Source organism: Scyliorhinus canicula, chromosome 2 (genome assembly GCF_902713615.1).
Source record: "Scyliorhinus canicula chromosome 2, sScyCan1.1, whole genome shotgun sequence".
Lineage (NCBI taxonomy): Eukaryota > Metazoa > Chordata > Chondrichthyes > Carcharhiniformes > Scyliorhinidae > Scyliorhinus > Scyliorhinus canicula.
The window spans coordinates 134,496,619-134,521,397 of NC_052147.1; the positions used below are offsets into that span (position 1 = coordinate 134,496,619).

General features: G+C 46.4%; 1 protein-coding gene across 1 annotated transcript in view; it reads right to left on the reverse strand.

Moving 5' to 3' along the window:
- Window positions 1–822: 822 nt before the first annotated feature.
- Window positions 823–24,779, reverse strand: part of LOC119958521 (receptor tyrosine-protein kinase erbB-4-like) — a 1,233,387-nt gene continuing 1,209,430 nt past the window's right edge. The window contains exons 28-30 of the mRNA XM_038787050.1: window positions 20,301–20,601; window positions 14,450–14,539; window positions 823–5,931 (exon numbers count right to left, since the gene is read on the reverse strand). Coding sequence (XP_038642978.1) covers window positions 5,495–5,931; window positions 14,450–14,539; window positions 20,301–20,601 — 828 coding nt within the window. The 3' untranslated portion in view covers window positions 823–5,494. The remainder of the gene's footprint in view (window positions 5,932–14,449; window positions 14,540–20,300; window positions 20,602–24,779) is intronic.

Here is a 24,779-nt window from a genome sequence, read left to right on the forward strand (position 1 = left end):
AACATACAAACGGCTGATATAAATTAATTTGAATGCGATTAACTGCCTGGAAGCCTGAACCTCCATCCCACTGTTCTGCTTCGACCTCCCCCAGCAGGAATTCCACCGGGCAGGCTTTGGTACAATTGTGGCCAAACACAGTCCGGTGTGATGGACTCCGAGTGTGGTCAAGGAGGTCAGTCCATTGCTCATGGTCCCTTTTTATCAAGCATTGTGAGCTATCTGGGAAAACTTTAAAAGCATACGAGTGAGGGAGCAGATGTGAGGAAATGGAAAGTCTTTAATCTTCAATGAACTGTGTGATCTGCTCTGCCAGGCAGAGCAATTCAGAGTGTGAAGTTTAAACAGGTCAGACAAATTATTATTTTGAACAGAGGGTTTCCAGAGATCACTATTCCAAGACTGATCTTCAGGTTGCCCACGCCTACAGGGGGCAGTCCAGACATGCGACTCCCATCCTGGGGGAAGGTCCCCGGGTCAACCCCTTACCCACAGCTCGAGTCCACCCAATCTCCAAGGCTCTTTTGGGACCCTCCCTCCCTCTGCAGCCTGAAGGTGGCAGAGGGGCAAATGAGCAATGGGCTAACATCACTTGACCCTCCCCTTGGGGTCTAGTGGTTCAGGCTCGGGTGTCACTGCCAGAATGTCAGTGCCATGATGCCAAGGGCAGCGTACTGTTTGCAGTGCCATGGGGTGAGGTCAGAAAGGGGACCTGAAGGGGGATGGTTGAGTGGGGGGGTGGCTGGGAGTGTGGAGCTGGGGGTGCTGGTTGAGGGTGTTGGGTGGCCGGAGGGGGGGGGGGGAGGGGGGGGGGGGCAGGTCACCCTCATGTGTGTGTGGTGTGGGGTGTACCTTTTATTCCTATGGTGGGGGGAGGATGCCCCTCCTTGATGAGGGGTTGGAGTGCTCCCCTTGTCAATGGGACGGGGTTAACATTTACGATGTGTGGGGAGGAGGGCCTGTCTCTGGATGCTGGGATCGGGGCGCCTGTTCAAAATGGCAGCCTAATACCAGTAGGTACAGGGACACTGGAGTGCTCACGCTACGCATTATTTTGCATAGCAGAGGTCTGTGAATACCATCCTCGACAATGCTCCTAGTGCCAGTTGGACACAATCCTGATTCTCCGCTGGCTGGAACATTTTGTCACTGGAACAGAAAATCCCGCCTGGTGTCATACATGAAGCCTTGTTTAAACTAATGTTCCAACTGAAGAACCAATCTTGGTCACCACGGAATGCTGAAAGGAGCTGTGATAATCACACAATAATACTTTGCATTTCTCTTGCACTTGAGATCATCCTGGGAACATCCCAAAGTGCATCACAATCACATACAGGTACGGTGACCTCAATCAAATGATCTTTCGGCCAGATCTGCAGACAGATATTTGTTTGTTGAAGGCAGCAATTACTTGAAAGGACAGGTGAAAGCATGAGTAATACACATGAAACCTTCTCTGTAGATCAATGACAATACTCTCTGAAATTGCAAGTACCTCCCGTAAATTGAATTTAAGGAACTGCAATATATTTGGGGTAAACAGTACATAAACCAAGGTCACAGTCATCAAAACATTTCCAAACTCAGACCAGTGTGACTGATTATTAATAGTTCCAGTGAATTCTCAATTCCTTTAGGTTGCCGTTCAAAAGAAAGGAAAGTCAAAGTGCATCTTTCTGAAGTGATTGTGATGAAAGTCCAATGAGGGTTGGGGGAAATGTCATTCAGAATTTGAAGATAACATGGCCAATATTCAGTTTATGTCCAGTACCTGCACACTGAGACTTTGCTCACTTCCTCAGTGATTCCATTGCATACTTTTATACCTGGCCAACTTAACAAAGGCTTAACCCCTCAGTAATGGCAATGATAGCGTCGCAATGACATTTCTTGACTATTAACCTCTACTCAGAAGAAAAAGGTCAAAGCTCACGGTGCAGGGTTCTGCTGGAATTAAAACAAATTGAGATTGGAAGAAGGGGTGAATCGAATCACAGCAGTCTAAAATAGCAACTAGGATGGTCTTTGAATTTTCAGCAACCTCTAAAATGAAGAAAGGCTTGAATGCATTATGCAATCTTGAGGTCCTGACAAAGAAGGTGCTGGATAAGGTGATGTGATAAGTCATGGCTTCAGTACACTGAGGATTCAATACACTGGGGTGGACAAGAGTGTAAGACGTGTGGTACCTCGAGGTTTAGGAAACAATGGAAGAAAAGCTGAGTGTGAGAAGATACTCTTATATTTAGTAGCGTTGCCACAAATGGTAACTTCTGCCACATTTCACTCAGGTAAGATCCCTTTGGACACTTGGAATCTTACAGCATACAAGGCCATTTGGCCCATCATGCCTCTGATAGTGCTATCCAATGGGCCTCACTTCCTCAGCGCTTTCTCCATAACCCTGCAACCTGTTCCAAACTTCAAATTCGAACTAGGTTATGATCTGTTTTCAGCTGGTCAGGTCATTGCTGTTGTGTGGTCAGAACATCCATTGATTGCTATTAATTTCTCCTCACCCTAAATGATAGATTTCTACCCTGTTTGTTATGTCTTCAATGGTGGCTTGGAAAAGAGAGAGATGAGACAGATATTTTTCTAACTACCCTAGGCCCAAATTGTTGTCAGTAGTTTTACATCTGAATTTAAAGACCATGACAAGAAACACGTGGCCAGAATTCTCCAGCTGTTGCGATTCACTGTTCCCGCTGGCAGTACATCCCTGCCCACGGATTTCCCAGTGGCATGGAGTGGCTTCAATGGGAAATTCCATTGATAAGCGGCGTAAGTAGTGAATCCCACCACCAGGGAACGGCGCGCCTTTGAGAAACTTGGGGCTGGGGGACCGGAGAGTCCAATCCACCATTAACGTTGCGTGAAGCTGACAGAAATCTACCCTGAGGGACAGTCAACTAAAACTGTTGGATGTGATCAATTGTCTTTATACTGATCACTGGCAGCACTGGGTACGGACAATTAGCTAATTCCCTTAACTTTTCCCCTACAGGCTATATATGCCAAGTGATTCAATAACCAAGGATATATGACAGGACCCATAGGCATTCAATGTAGCTACGAGCAATGAGGATGACTCCAGCCTTGTGGTAGCAAATCCTAAATCCTATCATTTTCATATATGATTTGAACATCAGTAAATCTCATTCCCAATCCCATATTTCCTCATTAACCAAAACCATAGGGTGGATACGTGGGTTTGAGTAGGGTGATCATGGCTCGGCACAACATCGAGGGCCGAAGGGCCTGTTCTGTGCTGTAGTGTTCTATGTTCTATCCATGGACAGAAATCTCCCAGTCCTGACCATCTTTTGGGTGCAGGAGGCATTTCTGTGCCCTGGAGAGGCTGTTCCTTGTTTAGCACAAATCAGAGGCTATAATGTCCAGATCGATTAAGCAAATTATCTGGATCCAGGAATACAAAATGGGCTTTTGAAAGTTAGCATTACAGTCCGGACAAAAATGGACAATTTGAAGTACAGGAACATAAATTGTTGACTGGAGTCGACTGACCCAGATTGTAAATAGATGTTGCATTCCTTTCTACAGTACTGCAGTCTAGCCTTTGGGAAGACTTGTAATGTATCATTTTTAGACAGCAATGCTACAGAGCCAAGTGGTAATCATTCATTGGGTTTCCGATTAACCTCATGGCTTAGGTAAAGAGCAAGTGACGATCCTAACACTGTAGGAAGGACACATTGAGATTCCAGCACTCTGTCATCTTCAGTTAGAGATAAGAATGGTCTCGGAAGCTGAATTCAGACTCCCATTCCTCCACAGCTTTTCTATTAGGATATATAAGCCTCAGTTCTGGTGTCAAACATTGAAAGATGCAGTTGCCTGAACCAGCCAGCATACGTCGCCTGAGCTCCAGATTGGCCCAGGCTAGTGTTTGAATGAGTGCAAATACATTCTAAGTTTCTTCTGTATCGGTATATGTGGAATCTGTGGCCTCTCTGTGGCCCCATCCCTCCTCCATCCCCGCGACAAGATACCATCTTCCCCTTTTCAAAATGTCTTGTCGCAACACAAAAAAGATGATTGTACCTATTTAAGCAGTGTCGGTAGAGGATTCACATGAACGCTGGAGCTACCACCTGTCATTTGAGGGCTGTTCTGTAAAAGTCACATTGAAGCAATGCAGGATGACGGCTGTACAAAGCAGCGCTATCATAGATATTTATCGTATCAATCCCAGTAATAAACAGAATTGGCAGTGCTGATATGTGCTTATCAAAGACAACATGAATCCTCCCATTAAGGTCTTAGTTATAAAAGAGTTTCCCCAATCTATTCTTTAGAATTAAGAACGCATCTATTTGTTTTCCAATACTTCAAAAGTTATCTGTTATTAAAGCATATTTAAGTACAAGAAAGAATGACGAGATCTGCTACATATCAACTGCAGCTTCAAAATGAAACTTGTTGCAGACATCACTGTTCAATTATACAGCTAACAACTATATGGCAATAAAAGGTCAATCAAAGGGCTTGTGACAGGTTAGTCAGATCAGGCCAGGCCAGGCCTGGCTTACCTCCATTGCATCTTGCACCCAGTTTTATTCTGACAGACAGGCTAACAGGATTCAACACTGTCCCCAGTGTGGTCCATTGTTGAAGAAGCTCCAGGCATTAGGTGCCAGCCAATTCAGCACGATGCATTTTATATCCTGAAACTAATCCAATATATTTGTGGTGCATCAAATATAGAAGCTGTAGTGCAATCTTAAACAAAACAGATTCATATTTTTGTTCAGATGGTTTGACCAGATCTGTGGGTGTGTGTGCTGACTAGTGGGTTATATTTTGCTGGATAATCTTTTTCTAAGAGTTACTAGAATGTTGGCCCATCGATGTTATTTTCTTAAATTTAGAGTACCCAATTCATTTTTTCCAATTAAGGGGCAATTTAGCATGGCCAATCCACCTAGCCTGCACATCTTTGGGTTGTGGGGGCAAATCCCATGCAAACACGGGGAGAATGTGCAAACTCCACACGGACAGTGACCCAGAGGCGGGATAGAACCTGGGACCTCAGCGCCGTGAGGCAGCAGGGCTAACGCACTGCGCCACCGTGCTGCCCTGGCCCATTGATGTTATGAACTCCTGGTTTCTTCTACACCCTCTTCCCCTCCCCCAGCGACAGTAAAGATTCAGAGTTACAATTAGCCTCATGACCACAAACGTCCAGAGCATCTTGTTGAAGATCAATCCCAAAGAGCTACATTTTTGGCATTTCCACAGGAATCCTTCATTTTGCTGGTTGTAACCATATTGCTTTTAAGCGGGTGCCGGTTAGGAAAAGTCCAAACGGACCAGGACTCAATTCTAACGACTAGAACTTTCCTTCCATTCAGACACGCTTTGCCAGTACTATTGCCTCAGACATACTCCTTCTAGTCAATATTGAGGATACAAGTTTGTAGTTTGATTAGGAAATCCAGCAGAACCGGAATTCCGAGTGTTGCGAAGGTTACACCACCGTATTCCGCTGTCCATATGAAGGCAGTACAGTCCCTGGCTTTAGTGAGAACTCTGAAAGATACTCAGGGTTCTCTGCTACAATAGGCTTGATGCGTCCATTCTGCTTGTAAAAAAACTTTGTACCATATTCCTGCAGGTACTCAGGGTTGTGCATGGCGGTTTTGGGTGGGTAACTGTGGTTCCAGTAGTCAGGATTGTCAAAGGCCTTGTCAACGTTTTCTGATATGGCGATCTTATCCTGCAGGTATTCTGGGTTTTCAACCACATTGACAAAAGTGTTGAGATAGAGGGGTTCATTCACATACTCCTCCTCTGTGGTCTGTTGCCCCTCTGGGACATTGTGGTACTCTGGGTTGTCCAAAGCATGGACGTCGCCATTTTTCCGAAGAGTAACAAATGGGTTCTCCTCCACTGGGTTCAGATATTCTGTAAAAAGATCAATGAAATCATTACAACTCTGCACCTTACCTATCCGCTACATATCCCAAAGTTCATTACAGCCAATGAAACCTCTGAAGTATGCTCACTGTTGTAATGTTGGAAATGTGGCTGCTAATTTGCACTCAGCAAGTTCCCACAAACCACAATGAGGTAATGACCAGATATTTTGGTTTAGTTGCTCGGGGGATAAATATTGAACAGGATTTCAGAAAGTACTTCCCTGTTTTCCTTTGAAACAGTGCCATGTGATCATTCACATCCTCCTGAGAGGGTAGATGGGTTCTCAGTCTAATGCCCCACCTGAAAGATCACACAATGGACAGTGTAACGATTTCCTCAATAATGCCCTGGACTGCCAGGCTTCCCTTTCACGTTAATGCACTCAGTCTGAATCTTCTTCAATCACTGCAATCTTGTGATGAATATGTTAATCTGTTTGTACACTATTTTTAGTTAGGAGTTAATAGCTTCATCCATTTGGAAGCAAGAAGAGTTTGAATCCCAGTTGAAGTCAGGTTGTCCCTCTGAGAATTGAACTATGATCCACCTACAGTCACATTACTGGCAAGCTTCCAAATAAATATTGATTTGACAGCACCCTTTAATGTTAAGGCACTGTGGCCAATTCAGAGCATGAAAGTGCACATCGACTTTCCATAGAATTTACAGCATGGAAACGGGCCATTTAACAACAACAACTTACATTTACACAGCACCTTAACGTAGTTAAACATAACAGGTTTATTCAGGAGATGGACCAGAGAGGAGTGCATTAGAAAACTCAAGTCTAAATGTAACAGAGGTACGGATAAAGGTTTCAGCAGCAGATGTGCTGAGGTGGGTTGAGTTGGGCAATGCAACTAAGATGGAAATAGGCAGTCTTAATTATGGCCTGGATATGTGGTCAGAAGCTGATTTGGTGACAAGCACGACACCGAGCTTATACAGTCTGGCTAAACCTCATACAGTAGTCAGGGAGAGGGTTGGAGTTGGTGGTTCAGGAACAGATGTTGTGGCTGTCAGAGCACCCTCTTGGGGCCATTTGTGCATGTGTGTATATAACCAAACTGGAATAAACAAGTTCAGTGAGTATTTCACTTTCAAGTGACACAGTCGCTTTTGTTCTCCAGAGATACTGTAGCAATGAGGAGGGATTCTGAATTCCCTGGCTGAAAACAAATTGGTTTGGAGAAGCTTCCAGCAAACCAGCAGAGGAATTGTGAAATTTTCTTTTGCTTAGAAATTGGCTTAAAAATCCACTTTTCGGGAAAAGATTGTTTGTACATTAAGGTAGAGTAACCTATGAAGATGAGTGCATCAACATGTACATCTGGGAGCATAAAGAATTTATCGAGTCTTTTGGTGGAGTAGCTCAAGAGGTTTTTCACTGCTAATAACATGCTCAATGTTGCAGCTGCTAATCAGGTAGTGGGGAAAGGAAATGGGCAAAAATTTTGATGGAAGCAGGCCTAGAAGTGTATGAAATGCTCAAGAATTTATTTGCCCCAGTAAAGCAAAAAGACACGCCACTGTCAGACATTTTGAGTAAACTTTTTTATTTTTTTATTTTTAAAATTTAGATTACCCAATTATTTTTTCCAATTAAGGGACAATTTAGCGTGTCCAATCCACCTACCTTGCACATTTTTGGGTTGTGGGGGCGAAACCCACGCTGACACGGGGAGAATGTGCAAACTCCACACGGACAGAGCCCCAGAGCCGGGATCGAACCTGGGACCTCAGCGCCGTGAGACGGTTGTGCTAACCACTAGGCCACCGTGCTGCCCTCATTTTGAGTAAACTTGAGCAGCACAACAATCCCAAGCTGTTGGTGATTGCTGAAAGCTATCAAAGTTGTAAAAAGGTTGCCCTTTTTATCAGTTGCCCAGGGAGGACGTTGGAGAGTATATGGTGGCTTTGAAAAAGCTGTCCGTCCATTGTAACTTTTGAGGACTTCAAAAGAGAGCATTGCAAGGCAAATCCATGTGCGATTTTAAAAATGAAAGCATTCGCAGTTTGTTGTTGCTATTGCCATAGTTAACTTTTGACATTTGTCAAACAGCATTTTTGTTAACATGGCAGAACATGATTCGAGAGAAATTAGAGTTAACAATCAGCAGTCTGATAAAGATAATAAGATGCAACTGGGCCAGCATAAGCCCTCTTGACAGCAGTTAGTAATGGCTGGGGTACTAAGGTGTCCTTTACCAGTGCTTAAGCCAACATAGGGCACAGAATTGTCAATTTGTGAAGGCAGAATATTACAGTAAGGCAATAAGGAATGTTATCGTGCCAAAGCATGTCGAAAGAATGTAAACAGAGAAAATCCTGGCTGAAGGAAGTGGCAGTTACTGTATACAGTTGTTAAACAGCATCAGGTCAATGAAGGGTCAGTTGAGACCTATATAATCTCACGCACTAGTGAAAATACACAGGGTATCATAGTCCAAGTACCATTAATTGGACAAAGCTCGAGGAAACTGTCATAATATCCACTCATGTATATAATGAGATGCAGACAGGCAGTGATTGACACATAGGATGACCAATGAACACACAACACAGAACAACCAATCACCAGACAAGACACCACCACTATAAAGCTCACAGGGCATTAAGACTCCCGCTCTTTTCGGGACCCAGACATCGAGACAGTCAGAGTGGACATTACTGCCATGTGGTAGCTAGTAAGTCTGGTCGAACCAGTAAGAGGTCGTCAGTAGGATTAGTAGAGTGTCAACCCACAGCTGAACATGTACAGCCGTTCATAGTTGAAATAAAACTGTGTCAGATCATCTCTGGTGTTAGACGTTTGTTTCTAGCTTCCCTGCATCCAGTTGCAGTCAATGTCAAACCAACCCGCCTAACACATCAGAAACATGGAGGTTAATAAGGGGGCATCAGATAGTGTGGCTTCTGAATCACTAGTTTGAAAAGTTGAGTCAACATCAACTGGAGTGATCACACATAGAATTACAAAGTTATGGGGGAAAAAAAAATCTCATAATGGGAAGTGAGTCCTTCTGTCACATACAAAGAGCAATGTGCAAAATTGCTCATCCTTGAAGAGTGAAAAACCAGCCTCATCAGAAGAAACTGGTTAACAGCACTGAAGGTAAATTGGAATGAACTTCTTTGTGTAGAAAAAAAATTGATAACTCAGAATGACGCAATCATCAAGTACCCTGATGTGTTTACAGAAACTGGTAAAATGATTTGAGGACATAAGGCCAATGTACAGGTTGAGATATTGTACTGCAGACCTCAACCTGAGGGAGAAAGTAGAGCAAGGGCTGAAGATACTTGAGACTGAGAATATTGGCTGGAATTCTCCAGTCATCAGGATTCACTTTTCCCTTTGGCAGCACTCCTGCCAGCCGGGGTGCAGTGGTTTCAATGGGAAATGCTACCGACAAGCAATTGAAGGATAGAATCCTGCCGGCAGCGAACGGTGTGTGGCCGACAAACATGGGGCTGGGGGACCGGAGAACCCTGCCCATTATCTCTAAAATAAAACAGAATAATTGGGCTGCTCCCATACTGGTATCAAAATCAGATGGTGGTATAAGAATAAGTGGGGATTATAAGGTAACTGTAAATTAGGGGCAGGGTTCTCCGCTCCCTCAGTTATGTGTTTCTAGGCGACGTGCCGTTCACTGGCAACGGGATTCTCTACTTCCACGCCTGTCAATGGGATTTCCCATTGAAACCGCACCAAGAAGCTGGGAATCACGTGGGCGAGGGTGCGCTGGCACGGGAAAAGGGAATCCCAGTGGCTGGAGAATTCCGCCGAGGTGTCAGAAGGTAATCCACCCAATACTGTGCCAAAACTTGAGTCAACATCAACTGGAGTGATGTTCACAATGTTGTGAGGAGGCCAGATCTTTTCAAAGTTCGATCTTAAAAATACCAATCTGCACCATGGGCTAAAAGACAAGTCTAAGACATACACACATGGCTGTACTTCAGTTTCATAGGCTGCCATTTGCTGGTTCTTTAGACCTCAGAATTTGTCAAGGGGTAATGAAGGTAATTTTCAAGGAATTCGGGGAGTCTTGGACTGTTTGGATGACATATATATATTTCAGCTCCAAACAGGCAGACCCACGATGACAGGCTGTGTACTTGCTCCAACATTTGGATGTGATGCGTCTCCATGCAGACTAGATGCTGTGTTCTCTCATGCATTGGATAATAATGACAGCACTTGCCTCATGTCACAGAAGGTTGGTTTACAAGTGCAACAGGTGATTAAGAAGGCAAATGGAATTTTGTCCTTCATTGCTAGAGGGATGGAGTTTAAGACTAGGGAGGTTATGTTGCAATTGTATAAGGTGTTAGTGCGGCCACACCTGGAGTATTGTGTTCAGTTTTGGTCTCCTTACTTGAGAAAGGACGTACTGGCGCTGGAGGGTGTGCAGAGGAGATTCACTAGGTTAATCCCAGAGCTGAAGGGGTTGGATTATGAGGAGAGGTTGAGTAGACTGGGACTGTACTCGTTGGAATTTAGAAGGATGAGGGGGGATCTTATAGAAACATTTAAAATTATGAAGGGAATAGATAGGATAGATGCGGGCAGGTTGTTTCCACTGGCGGGTGACAGCAGAACTAGGGGGCATAGCCTCAAAATAAGGGGAAGTAGATTTAGGACTGAGTTTAGGAGGAACTTCGTCACCCAAAGGGTTGTGAATCTATGGAATTCCTTGCCCAGTGAAGCAGTTGAGGCTCCTTCATTACATGTTTTTAAGGTAAAGATAGATAGTTTTTTGAAGAATAAAGGGATTAAGGGTTATGGTGTTCGGGCCGGAAAGTGGAGCTGAGTCCACAAAAGATCAGCCATGATCTAATTGAATGGCGGAGCAGGCTCGAGGGGCCAGATGGCCTACTCCTGCTCCTAGTTCTTATGTTCTTATGTTCTTATGTACCCTCAGTGCCAGTGAGCTAAATTATGTTCAGACAGAATGTGAAGCCGAGGGCGGAATTCTCCCAAATGCCCAACGCCGTTGTGAAACCCGGAGAGGTTCACGGCGGCATTGGAGGCCTCTCCTGGCCCCCTATTCTCCCCCCGCCGGGGGGCTAGGATGGCCATGCCGGGAAACACGGCCGCGGGGCCTTGTCACTGGCGTCAAGGCCTGGCGCGCCGAGAATGAGGCGGGCGACGCGCCTATTGATGTCAGCCGCGCATGCGCAGGTTAGCCGACTCCAACCCGCGCATGCGCAGTTGCCGTCTTCCCCTCCACCGCCCCGCAAGACGTGGCGGCTTGATCTTGCGGGGTGGCGGAGGGGAAAGAGTGCGTCCCATTGAGACGCCGGCCCGACGATCGGTGGGCACCGATCCCGGGCCTGTCCCGTCCCGAGCACAGTCGTGGTGCTCAGTCCCCCACAAGCCCCAAACGGGCATTTCACGCCGTGGACACGACGGCAATGACCAGTTGTGGTTGCCACCATCGTGAAACGGTCGCGAACGGCAGGCCGCTCGGCACATCCGGGTCGGAGAATCGTGGGCCATCATGTAAAACGGCGAGCGGCGATTCATCCGAGCGGCGTGTCGCGTTTGGTGGGATGGGAGAATTGCGGGAGGTGCGCGATTCTCCCACGCGGCGTGGGGAACGGAGAATAACGTCCCTTGGGCAGAATTCTCCGCTTCCGGGAAAAATCGGGAGGGCCGACGTGAACTCGGTCAAGTTTCACGACGGCCTCGGAGGCTGCTCCTCGTTCCCTGTTCTCCCCTCCCGGCGGGGCTAGGAGCGGTGCTCCGTAAATCTTGGCCGCGGGGGCGTCGCGCCAAGAATGACGCGAGTGGCGCGCCTAATGACGTCAGCCGCGCATGCGCAGGTTGGCCGGCTCCAACCCGCGCATGCGCGGCTGAGGTCACGCCGCTGACGGCTCGAAACCGCGCATGCGCGGTGTCCATCTTTCCCCTCAGCTGCCCCGCATGGCGTGGCGGCTTGATCTTGCGGGGCGGCAGAGGGGAAATAGTGCGTCCGATTGGGACGCCGGCCCGACAATCGGTGGGCACCGATCGCGGGCCTGTCCCCTCTCGAGCAGTCGTGGTGCTCTTTCCCCAAAAGGCCACCTACAAGCCCCTATCGGGCATCTCCACACCCATTTCAGGACGGCAGTGACCAGGTGTGGTTGCCGCCATCGCGAATGGCAGGCAGATCAGGTCAGAGAATCGCCTGTCACCGTGAACAACGGCAAGCGACGATTCTTCTGAGCCAGTGGGGTGGGGGGGGGGGGGGGGGGGGGGGGGGGGGTGGGGGGGCACGAGGGGGCGTGAAATTTTTTGGGGGGCCCCTCCCGCGATTCTCCCACACGACGTGGGGAGCGGAGAATCGCGCCCCTTGTCTTTGATTTTTGGAGTCAGAAGATTTCACAAATACTTGGATAGCTTCACAATCAGAACTGATCATGATCCACTGATGGCTCTGTTAAATCTAAAGTCTCCAGTATCCATTTCCCTGATGCCTGAATGTAGATATGGGCTTTGACTTTTGTCTGCTGATCAACATGATATTGTGCAGTGATGATCAGAGGATCATTGTGAGGACAATGGAATATGAAATGAAAAATGAAATGAATGAAATGAAAATCGCTTATTGTCACAAGTAGGCTTCAATGAAGTTACTGTCAAAAGCCCCTCGTCGCCACATTCCGGCGCCTGTTCGGGGAGGCTGTTAAGGGAATCAGGCTGCTGGCCTGCCTTGGTCTGCTTTCAAAGACAGCGATTTAGCCTAGTGTGCTAAACAGCCTCTGTAGAATACCATCCCTATCTGAGGGACAGCCAAACAGGGAAGATGCATTCTTCTTTTCGTACATAGATGATTTGCCAGTCACAGCAGATGCCATTGGAGAACCAATGATAGAGACTCTGTATTGGCAAGAATATATGATTATATTACAAATGGGTGGCTAGCACAGATATTGCATTTAGAAATCAGGCCATTTTTTATGTGTAAGAATGAGTTGTCAGTTGATAAGATTGTGTTGTACAGGGACCTAGGGTTGTAGAGATTACAGTTGCTATGTGATTTTTATGATCAACACTGAGGGATGAGCTTGACAAGGATTCTTGCGAGAAGCTACATTTGGTAGTCAAGATTAGAAAATAACATAAAAAGACACAGCAAAACAGTGTAGAGCATGCCAAGCAGTAGAAAAGAAGCTGTCATTACTACTTTTGCAAGCATGGAAACGGTGACCTAAAATGTGGCAGAGGCTTCTCATAGATTTCGTAGAATTTGAAAGGTAATAGCTATTTATTGCGATGGATAGCCATTCAAAGTGGGTTGAGGGGTTTCCAACGAATCAAACAACAACTCGCAAAATTCAAATATTTTACATTCTTTGTTTGCTGCTTATGGGCTCCCAGAGAAAGTTGTGCCCAATAACGGGCCTATTTTGTTCTAAAGAGTGTGTAAAATTCATGAAAATGAATGGGATAAAATGCACTTGAGTTCCATTCTATCATCTTGCTTTAAATAGAGCAGCAGAGTGCGCAGTCGAAATTGTTAAGCATACTCTTGTTAACCAAATGGTCATTACAAATTGGAAGAAACAGCAGTTGTCATTGAATCACAAGTTGCCGAATATTTTATTTATTTACCATTACATACCTTACACTATTGCTGGGAGACATCAATCGAATTGTTCCATAAAAGACAGCCTAGACTGAGGTTTTCATTGCTGAAGCCACATTTAGCACAATCAGAGCAACAAACCAGTCAGAAAGAGAGACATGATAGGTTCAGAGTGAGAGAAAGAAGTCTGAAGTTGAACCAGAAGGTCAAGGTGAAAGATCACCATCATAAGTGGTTAAAGTGCTAACCAGGGAGTTGTGAAAATATATGGCTCTCACACATATTTGCTCAAGGCGTTGGTAGTGGAAAGGTAAAGCTTTTTCATGTGGAGCAGAAAGTAGTGGAGGCTGGATCATTGAATGAATTCAAGGAAGAGTTTGACAGATTTTTGATCGAGAAGGGAAGCCAGGGTTATTGGGGTAGACGGCAAGGTGGAGTTTTTCTGGCGTGAAACTCCACAGTTTTGACGCCGGCATGGGGACATAATCCTAAAAACATAGAATCCAGCCCCATGCCTCTCATTTCTGTTCTCACCCTTGTAAAGCTTTATTGCAACTTTTCTGATGTCTCTCTCCTTCTCTCAATATGAAAACCTGAGCTACTTCAAGTTTAACCAAGTTTAAGAATACGTTTATGATAACTTCTCTGCTTTTGGATTCTATTTCTCTCGCAATAAACTCGAGAGCATTACATTTTGCATAGCCCTGTTAAACTGGGTAGCTCCAATTAATGATTGGTGAATTTGTAGCCCTTTTAGGTTACTGTATCAGTAATGAACATGACGGTAACACTGTTATTGTCACTTCGGGGCTATTTTGGAAAGTTCTGTATTCTTAAATAACACAATCTAGAGTCAACATAACTTCAGGGGAAAACTGAAAGGACAATACAATGGCAAATCACAAAATAGAATATTCACTGACCTGCACGTGATAGTTTGACTTTGGCATCTGTCTTAGGTGGTCTTGCAAGTGTTCGATCCTCCTGGGCTGTACCCACTCGTTCACTAACCCCTAGGAGAATGTTAAGAATATTATTATTTATATACTTTTTTTTAAATTTAGAGTACCCAATTCATTTTTTTTTCCAATTAAGGGGCAATTTAGCATTGCCAATCCATCTACCCTGCACATTTTTGGGTTGTGGGGGCGAAACCCACGCAAACACGGGGAGAATGTGCAAACTCCACATGGACAGTGACCCAGAGCCGGGATCGAACCTGGGACCTTGGCGCCGTAAGACCACAGTGCTAATCCACTGCACCACCATGCTGCCTATTATTTATATACATGTGAGCTGTGACAATTATCTTCTTCCTGTTTAATTTACTCCATCACTGTCTATTTCTGACTAAGCCTTGGGCCCAGATTTAATCAGACAGCAACACCACCTTACATTGAGAGAGCACTTTTATTGCAGTAACCCATCCCCACTCGCATTTTATATGGTGCTTTTGAAGTAGTAAAATCACCATAGGGGGCACTTCATGGGAGAGTTAGCAGACAAAATTTGACACTGAACCAAGGAGGCGGTATTAGGACAGATAACCAAAAAACCTATAGAGGTTTAAGGAAGAACAATCAGAATGTGTGGCCTTGAGACCTGAAGGCACGACTGGCAACAGAAGGGTGGCAGAGATGGGGAGCATAGTGTGGTGAAACTAATTAGAGATTGACTGAGCTTCATTTCCATTGAAACATAGCTGTGCTGTTTTGGCTTGTTCAAACTGTGGAAACAGTGGAAACAGTGGGCGAGATTCTCCCAAAACGGGAGAAATCGTAAAGCTGCCGTAAAACCCGGGCGGGTTTTACGGCACGCGCCCCTTCCCGACCGGGGACCGATTCTGGTCCCCGGTCGGGGCTAGCAGCCCGACGCCGTAGGCTCCGGCAAGACGGGCTTAACGAAAATCGTTAAGCCCGCTTGCCGGAGTTAGCGCCGGCTGACGCGTCATATGACGTCAGCCGCGCATGCGCAGTTTGGAAGACTCCAACCCGCGCATGCGCGGGCAACGTCATCGCGTTTTTGCGCGAAACCCGCGCATGCGCGGGCCGGGTTGCCCCTCAGCCGCCCCGCGAATGGATACTGCGGGGCGGCGGAAGGACAAGTAGTGCGCGGGCATCGGGCCCGCTGCCCGCGATCGGTGCCCACCGATCGCGGGCCCATGGCACCCTTGGCACGGCCGTGGTACTGCCGTGCCAATCGGTGCCATGGTTATAAAAAGCGAGTTTGTGACGCTGTTTTTACGAACGGCAAGACCAGGTGTGTTTGCCATTCGTAAAAACGGCGGAAAGGGCTGGGACTTCGGCCCATCTAACAGCTGAGAATCGCTGCCGGCCGTAAAAAAACGGCGGCAGCGATTCGGGTCGGGACTTCGGCGGGGGGGTGGGAGAATAGCGGGAGGGCGGCAAAAATGTCGGCAAGGCCCTCCCGCTATTCTCCCACCCGTCGTGGGGGGCGGAGAATTTCGCCCAGTGTACTGAAAAAACAATAGAAACACAGAGGGAACATCCCTATCCCAGTTAGTGTGAGAGTGTAAACACAATGGGAATATTCCCTCTGTCACTGTGTCAGTTACAGTGTAAATACACCTGGAAGTTTCACGCTCTCAATGTTTGTGTGTCAGGGGGCTAGGACCTCACTCTATACTTTTATAAAATATATACCGTATATTTCTTTCTGACTAATCCAGACAATTATTTTTTTTAACTAGGCAAAGGCTATTAACTGACTGAAGCCATGACTGGCTATGACTCACACAAAAGGAATTTTTGGCTGTCAGAACAGCAGCAATCTCGTTATCCCTCAAGATGCGTTCATGCCCCTATGACTGGAGAGATCAAATCCCAAGGAATAGTACAAAGCCGCTTTACATTTCCAATCCAAGACCCAGGCAAATGGAGGTGATCCAGCTGCGAGGACAAAGAGACTGCTGAATTTATTAATGGGTGAAGCATTAGCCACCTCAAGAATCCAGACAAGGAATATAGGGCGAAATTCTCCGCCCCCCACGACGGGTCGGAGAATAGCGGGAGGGCCTTCCCGACATTTTTCCCGCCCTCCCGCTATTCTCCTCCCCCCCCCCCGTTTTTTTACGGCCGGCAGCGATTCACAGCTGTTCGATGGGCCGAAGTCCCAGCCCTTTACGCCGTTTTTACGAACGGCAAACACACCTGGTCTGGCCGTTCGTAGAAACGGCGTCACAAACTCGCTTTTCATAACCATGGCACCGATTGGCACGGCAGTACCACGGCCGTGCCAAGGGTGCCATGGGCCCGCGATCGGTGGGTACCGATCGCGGGCAGCGGGCCCGATGCCCGCGCACTATTTGTCCTTCCGCCGCCCCGCAGTATCCATTCGCGGGGCGGCTGAGGGGCATCCCGGCCCGCGTATGCGCGGGTTTCGCGCAAATACGCGATGACGTCATCCGCGCATGCGCGGATTGGAGTCTTCCAATCCGCGCATGCGCGGCTGACGTCATATGACGCGTCAGCCGGCGCTAACTCCGGCAAGCGGGCTTAACGAAATTCGTTAAGCCCGTGATGCCGGAGCTTGCGGCGTCGGGCTGCTAGCCCCGACCGGGGACCAGAATCGGTTCCCGGTCGGGAAGGGGCGCGCTGGCGTCAAACCCGCCCGGGTTTGACGCCAGCCTTACAATTTGGGAGAATCGCGCCCATACATCCTTTGTCTGAACCAAAGTGGAGATGTGGGAGTAATGTCACCTGACTATCCTTCCTCCACACTCACCTCCCAAGCTGCTAGAACCTGTAATACTGTATTGCCTTGTAGAGCTGAAAGAGGTAGACTGCCATTTCCATCTAGCAGGCAGCAGTAGAAAAGGGCTCTACCTAGGTTTTTGAATACCGGCTCCTCACCTATATTGTTTCTACTGGAACATATGTACCAGAGCCTACGAGATTGATTTATCTCTACGTGCCTCTCCCATCGTGGAAGTCAGCACTACTGAAAAAGTGAATTGCCCAGCATCAGCTTCAGCCAGCTTTCCTCTGTGAAGGAATATACCACTGGACTTTTGATTCACAACTCTAGACTCATGAGCAACAATAATTCTTATCTTCTCTGTGGTCTTTACCTAGTAATCCTTTCTTTCCCTTATCCCTCTCTTATTGCATGCATGTACTGGGGGGCTACTTATTGACACTTCCTCCTGCATTTAGAGTATGTATAAAATAGACTAACTCTTTTAGCTTGCCCTGTCTCGAGTTTGCTGAGGGGTTATTAATAGAAATTGGGTCACACCAAAACTGGGCGGTTGGGATAAACTCAACCGCTTATAAAAGGAGGGATGAAAAATGGGAAAACAGCTTTCTGTTTACAGGCGGAGAAATCAGGGCTGTTTGAATTAAAGCCCCTCTTGTCCGTGACACAGTGTAAACACAGTGGGAAGGTTCCCTCTCTCACTCTGTGTATGACTTTGAAGGAATATGTTATTGCTGTGCGTAGGGAGATGCTGCAAATCAGGTTACTTCCATTTGAGAGTTGAGCTGACTCTGCTTATTAGATCTCCCTCCCTCCTTGTCAGTAATATATTCCTCGCCTTATTTGATTGTGCTGCCCACTTTAAAATTGAACAGTTATCGTGTTACTGCAGCCTGGAGAAAGAAAGCTTAAATGTAAAAATGCCTTTCATCGCATCGGATCATCTCAAAGCACTTCAGTGTTTTTGAAGTGTAGTCAGTTGAGGAAGTGCGACACCAAATTTGAATGCAACAAGGCCCCCAAAATAGCAATGTGATAATGGTCATGCAATTGGTTTTTAGGTGTTGTTTGAAGTATAAATATTCCTGACCAGAAGGGGGACAATGCAGAATTTCCCCTCTCACCAACACAAGTAAGTGGCTGGGATTGTTTTTATACACATTATTTAAATTATGTAGGGAAGATGGTGGTGTATCAGTGGAGGTGGTGGAGTAGTGGCAATATGACTCGACTACAGTAGTAATCCAGAGGCTCTGAGGAACAAGGATTCAAATCCCACCCAGCAGCTGGTGGAATTTAAAAACTTATAATCTGGAATTGAGGCGTTCGTCTTAGTAATAGTGCCCATGAAACCATTGTTAATTGTCATAAAAACCCATATGGATCACTAATGTCCTTAAGGGAAGGGAATCTGGTGTTCTTACCTGGTCTGGCATACATATTATGATGGGATGCGATTTGTGTTGGTTATGATGCACTGGGAAATGTTACTTAAAGCAATGATAGTGGATAAGCAATGGCAAATATTCAGAGGGTGCATGGGTGAATTGCAACATCTGTTCATTCCTGTCTGGTACAAAAATAAAACAGGGAAAGTGGCCAAACCATGGCTTACAAGGGAAATTAGAAATAATCTTAAATATAAAGAGGAGACATAAAAATTGGCCAGAAAAAAAAAGAAGACCTGAGGATTGGGAACAGTTTAGAATTCAGAAAAGTAGGGGAAAATAGAGTACGAGAGTAAGCTTGTGGGGAACATAAAAACTGAGTGTAAAAGCTTATAGGTATGTCAAGAGAAAAAGATTGGTGAAGACAAATGTCCCTTACAGTCAGAAACAGGGTAATTTATGGGGAACAAAGAAATTTCTGATCAACTAAATTCATACGTTGGTTCTGTCTTCACAAAGGAGGATATAAATAATGTACCAGGGATGTTGGGGAACACAGGGTTTAGTGAGAGGTGCGAACTGAAGGAAATCAATATTAGTAGGGAAATGTTGGGGAAATTGATGGGATTGAAGGCCAATAAATCCCCAGGGCCTGTTAATCTACATCCCAGAGTACTTAAAGAAGTGGCCCTCGGTAAGGGACCTAGTCTAATGTACGCCGGCAGGACTGGCAAAGAAACAGCGGGACTTCGGCCCATCGTCAGCCGAAGAATGGCCGATTGGCGCGGCGCAATTCTTGCCCCCGCTGAATCTCCGATGCCGGAGAATTCGGCGGCCGGCGGGGGCGGGATTCACGCCCTCCCCCTCCCACCTCCCGACGATTCTCCGACCCAGCGGGGGGGGGAGGTCGGAGAATCCCGCCCCACACCTGACATATTGTGAGCAGTTTTGGTGTCCTTTTCTGAGGAAGGATGCCCTTGCTATACAGTAGTGAGAGTGCAGCTAAGGTTTACCAGACTGATAGTGACTGACAGATGAGGAGAGATTGAGTCGGTTGGGATTACATTCGCTGGAGTTTAGAAGAATGAGAGCAGAATACATCGAAACTTAGAAAATTTTAGACAGGGTAAATGCAGGAAGGATGTTCCTGATGGTGGAGGAGACCAGAACCAGGGTCACAGGCCAAGAATATGGAGTAAACCATTTAGGACTGAGATGAAAAGAAACCTTTTCACCCAGAGAGGAGTGGTCTGTGGAATTCTCCACCCCGAAAGTAGTTGCGACCAAAACATTTTTAAGAAGGCGTTAGATATATCCTTTGGGGTGAAGGGGATCAAAGGATATGGGGGAGGGAGCAGGATCAGGCCGTTGAGTAAGATGATCATGCTTGAAGGGCTGAATGGCCTACTCCTACTTTCTATGTTTTCATGTTATCATTCTCCATGCACATCATTTCACTAGATTAATAACCCTGCTGTTATCAGGAGACTTTGCAGTAGCTTCAGTCATGAGTTCTATTTGCTACAGTTCATAGATCAAATAAACTCTATTTGCTGGATCTCCCACCCTGACTTTGTATCATTGGTTGACAAAGTGATATTGATAATTCTGATTGGCACCTTTTGCCCAGGCTGTTCTCTCGCTCTCTCCCCCTTTCCATTGAACTTACCTGTGGTCTTTTTATCCTGAATGGGAGTCATGTAGCCATCCTCATCCAGCTCACCCCTCTGCCCACGCTCTGACAGGAAGACTGTGGGGTCTGCACTATATCGTTGGGTGGCGCTGTCTTCCCGTGGGCGTGGTGGTTGCTTCCTCAGCGTCCCGTTACAACACGCGTCGTCAAACACGTCCAGTGATGAGGCCGCACCATGATCTTCCAGGCTGGTGGAGCCAGCACAAGTGGGTGGCCGACTGTGCAGGGTCAACCCTTCCTCTGGCCCGAAAATCCCCTCGCGAAACACAAACTGATTCTGTCGCAACAAAGGAAAACAATGTAAGCAGTTTGCATTTATAATGTAGGAAAACATACCATGGAATGACTTGGGTCAAAGCGGGAGGCTTTAAGGAGTGTGTTTGGATGTCATTCGGTCCTTTTACTTGTTTCAATCAGATCATAACTGTTCTATACCAGAATTGCAGGTTCCATAAACCTGAATGTCCATGCCTGACAAAAACCTATCAAATTCTTTTGAAATTTCCAACTACCCCTTAACAGTTTTTTTTCTAGGGGTAGAATTCGAGAGTTCTACTATCCTTTGTGTGGAAAATTGCTTCCTGTCATTAGCCCTGAACTTTAATTCTGTATGTGCCTTGTACCTGCTTCTCTGACCAGAGGAAACATCACAGAATTGTTGCGGTGCAGAAGGAAGCCATTCAGCCCATCGTATCTGCACCTGCGCTCCAAATGCGCATTATGACTTGTTGCCATTCCCCTGCCTTTTCACTGTACCCTTGCACATTTTTCTTTTAAAATAACCATCTAAATAGCCACTTAAATGCCTCCATTGAACGTGTCTTCACCACACCTCTGGGCAAGGCATTCCAGGCCTGAGCTACTTGAGTTAAAAAACATTTTTCTCACATCGCAGTTGTTTCTTTTGCAGATAGTTTCTCTCCAACTACACTTTCAAATATTTTCATCATCTTCAACAGGAGAGAGAGTTGGAAAGGTTTAGGGTGGATTTTTGGACACCTGTGTGAACCATGGCAACCCCATCTAGTCCCTGCAGCCTAAGGAACCTCTGCTCAGAATTGATGAGTTGGAGTCCGAGCTTCAGACACTGAGATGTATCAGGGAGGGGGAAAGTACCTGGACACTTTCAGTGGGATTCTCCGGCCAGCTGCACCCATTTTCCGGTGTGGTGCGCCTCCACCGTCAGCGGGATTCTCCATCCCGGCAGACGGCCAATGGGGTACCCATTGTGGGCATCCTCATGCCGTGGGGAAATCCGTGGGTGTGAGTGCTTCTTCCCTGCGCCGGTCCCGATGCCAAATGATGCAGGGCTACAGGGGCCTGCGTGGAGGGAAGGAGGCCCCCAGCCACAGAGGCTGGCCCGCCGATCGGTGGGCCCTGATCATGGGCCATGCCACTACGGAGGCCCCACCGGGGTCGGGCCCCCCCCCTCCCCTCCACAGGCCGCCCCGGACCCTTCAATGCCGAGGTCCCGCTGGCTCAGAGGATGTTAGAATGCCGCCGGTGGGACTCGGATTTTTTTGGTGACGGCCGCTCGAACCATTCGGGCCGGAGAATCAGCGCGCCGGCCCGTGCCGAATCGGCGCATACGCCGCCCGGCGCCATGCCGACCATGCTCTGCGGGGAATTGCGTCCCGGCGTCAGGGTGGCATGGGGCGGTTCACGTGGCACTGAGCCAATTCTCAGACCCGGCGGGGTGTCGGAGACTTTCGCTCATGGTATATTAAAACAAACTTTATTACTAACACAGTGTTAAAATAGCTTTAACATCACACAAGAAAATAGCGCCAATTACCCCTTAAACAATGCTAATCAGCACAGTGAATATAGTAACTGCTGTGTTCATTTGCACTCAAACAACAAACAAAATCTTAGCTCTCAATCCACTCTTAAATACAGTTAGCTCTCAGGAAACCTGCTTTACAGAGATGTCTGGACACTCTACTTTGAGAAAGAGAGATCTTTTGACTCTGCTTTAAAGAAGATACCTGAATCCTGTCAGAACCATGCAGAAACTCTAGCTGTGTTTCTTCAGAAGTTGCATCAGCTTACTTTCTAATTACATTCTTCTGAAATGCCTGGAAATAAATTGTTAATCCATCTACAAACATATCTTTTAACTGAACGGAGATGCTTGACTTCTATTGACATCGCTCACCTAATACTGCTTTCCTGCCGAATGCCTGATACCTTGCCTCCTCATCATCTCACCAAACTTCAATCTAATTAACGACACAGGGACTCCCCTTAATCCAAACATTAGCCCAGGCTTTTAAAATGGCCTGATTGTACCCCTGGCTCCCAAAATCGTTCATCCCAGGATTCTTTAAAAACAGTTTTAGCTCAGGCTTTTAAACCTTACTGCACCAAATACCTGCAATACAATATATCTGAAATTCCTACATTCATCACAGTGTGGGAGAAATTGGTTTTGATTCATTAGGCACTGGCACCAATACCCAGGAAAGACAGAAAGATGTATCACTGGGACTGTCTTCACTTGAACCATACTGGGTCAAATACCTTGGAAAATCACATAACTAGTGCAGTAGAGAGGCTTCAAACTAAATAGTGTGTGTGTGTGTGTGTGTGTGTGGGGGGGGGGGGGGGGGGGGGGTGGAGAGAGACTTCAAATCAGGAGTTAATGTGGAAAGTTAATGAGAAAGGACAAGGTATAGTGCAGGTTGTAATACGGGGAATAATAACCGGAGTGTGACAGGAAGGGGCAGACTACACAAACAGAAGAGTGAACCAGTAAATAGGGTCAGAGTAAGTAAAAATAGTTAGGAGACATAATTTAAATTTCGTTAGCCAAATGCATGCAGCATTCACAACAAGATGGAAGAATTGATAAGACAAATTGAAATAAATAACAATAAACTATTCTAAATAATTACAGAGAGCAGAACAATGACGCAGAGGTTAGCATTGCTGCCTCACGGCGCCGAGGTCCCAGGTTTGATCCCGTTTTCGGGTCATTGTCCGTGTGGACTTTGCATATTCTCCCTGTGTTTACGTGGGTTTCGCCCCCCCCCCTCCCCCCCCACCCCCCCACCCCCCTCCCAAACCCAAAGACGTGCAGGGTAGGTGGATTGGCCACCCTAAATTGCCCCTTAATTAGAAAAAATGAATTGGACACACTAAATTTTAAAAAATTGTTACAGAGATGTGGTTGCAGGGTGACCAAGGCTGGGCACTAAATACTGAAAAGATTTGGCATTTTGGAAGGCGAAGAGGAAAGGAAAAGGAAGTGGGATCAAATGATGAGTTGAGCACTGGAGTCAGAGATGATTTTGGCAGAGAAGATCAAGGTGTAGAATCATAGAATACCTACAGTGCAGAAGGAGGCAATTCAGCCCATCGAGTCTGCACTAACCCTCCAAAAGAAGACTCACCCAGGCCCACTCCCCTGACCTGTCCCTTATCTCAACTAATCTTTGGACACTAAAAGGTAATTTTCATATAATCATAGAATTTACAATGCAGAAGGAGGTCATTTGGTCCATCGAGTCTGTGTCGGTCTTTGTAAAGAGCACCCTACTTAAGACCACACCTCTACTCTATCCCCCCTATCACCATAACCGAGTAACCCCACCTAACCTTTTGGACTCTGAGGGGCAATTTACCAATCCACCTAACCTGCACATGTTTGGAATGTGGGAGGAAACTGGAGCACCCGGAGGAAACCGCTAACCACTGTGCCATCTTGCTGTAGATGTAGAATCAGTTTGTGTGGAAATCAGAAATAGCAATGGGTAAAACGTCACTGTGGCAGTAGTTTATATGCTTTAGGACTGACTATAAATCAGTAATTAATGGGGGCCTATAAGAAGGTACTGCAATAATCATGGCAATGTAAACCTTCATATAGATTGTACTATCAAATTGGCAAATTAACCTGAGGTTGAGTTGGTAAGAATATATCTGAGAGTTTCTTAGAACCATACATTCTGAAACCAACCACAGAACAAGCTATTTTAGACGTAGTACTGTGTAATGAGACAGGATTAATGAATGAGCTCATAGTAAAAGATCATCCAGGCACGAGTGATCATAATATGACAGAAGTTTACATTAAATTTGGGGGTTAGAAACTTGAGTCTGAAACAGTGGTCATTTACACCAGGATCAGCCAGGATTTTATTGAATGCTAGAGCAGGCTCGAGGGGCCAAATGGCCTACTCTTGCTCTTGTTTTTGTTATGGTCTTATGTTACGAGGAAATCCAGACTTTAGGGCTCAGTCTCTAAGCGAAGGTGCGAGTGCGAATGACGGAGCAATGGTGGTGTGCAAGTGGCTGAAATTGGACAAGCGTAGAGATCTCGAAGGGTGGTAGGGTTAGAGAAGGTTACAATGAAAAGGAAGTTGTACTGATTAAGCAATGCCATTCCTTGACCTCTCTCATGAGAACTATGCTGAGAGTAAAACTGATCACACTGTTCCACATAAAAGCCCA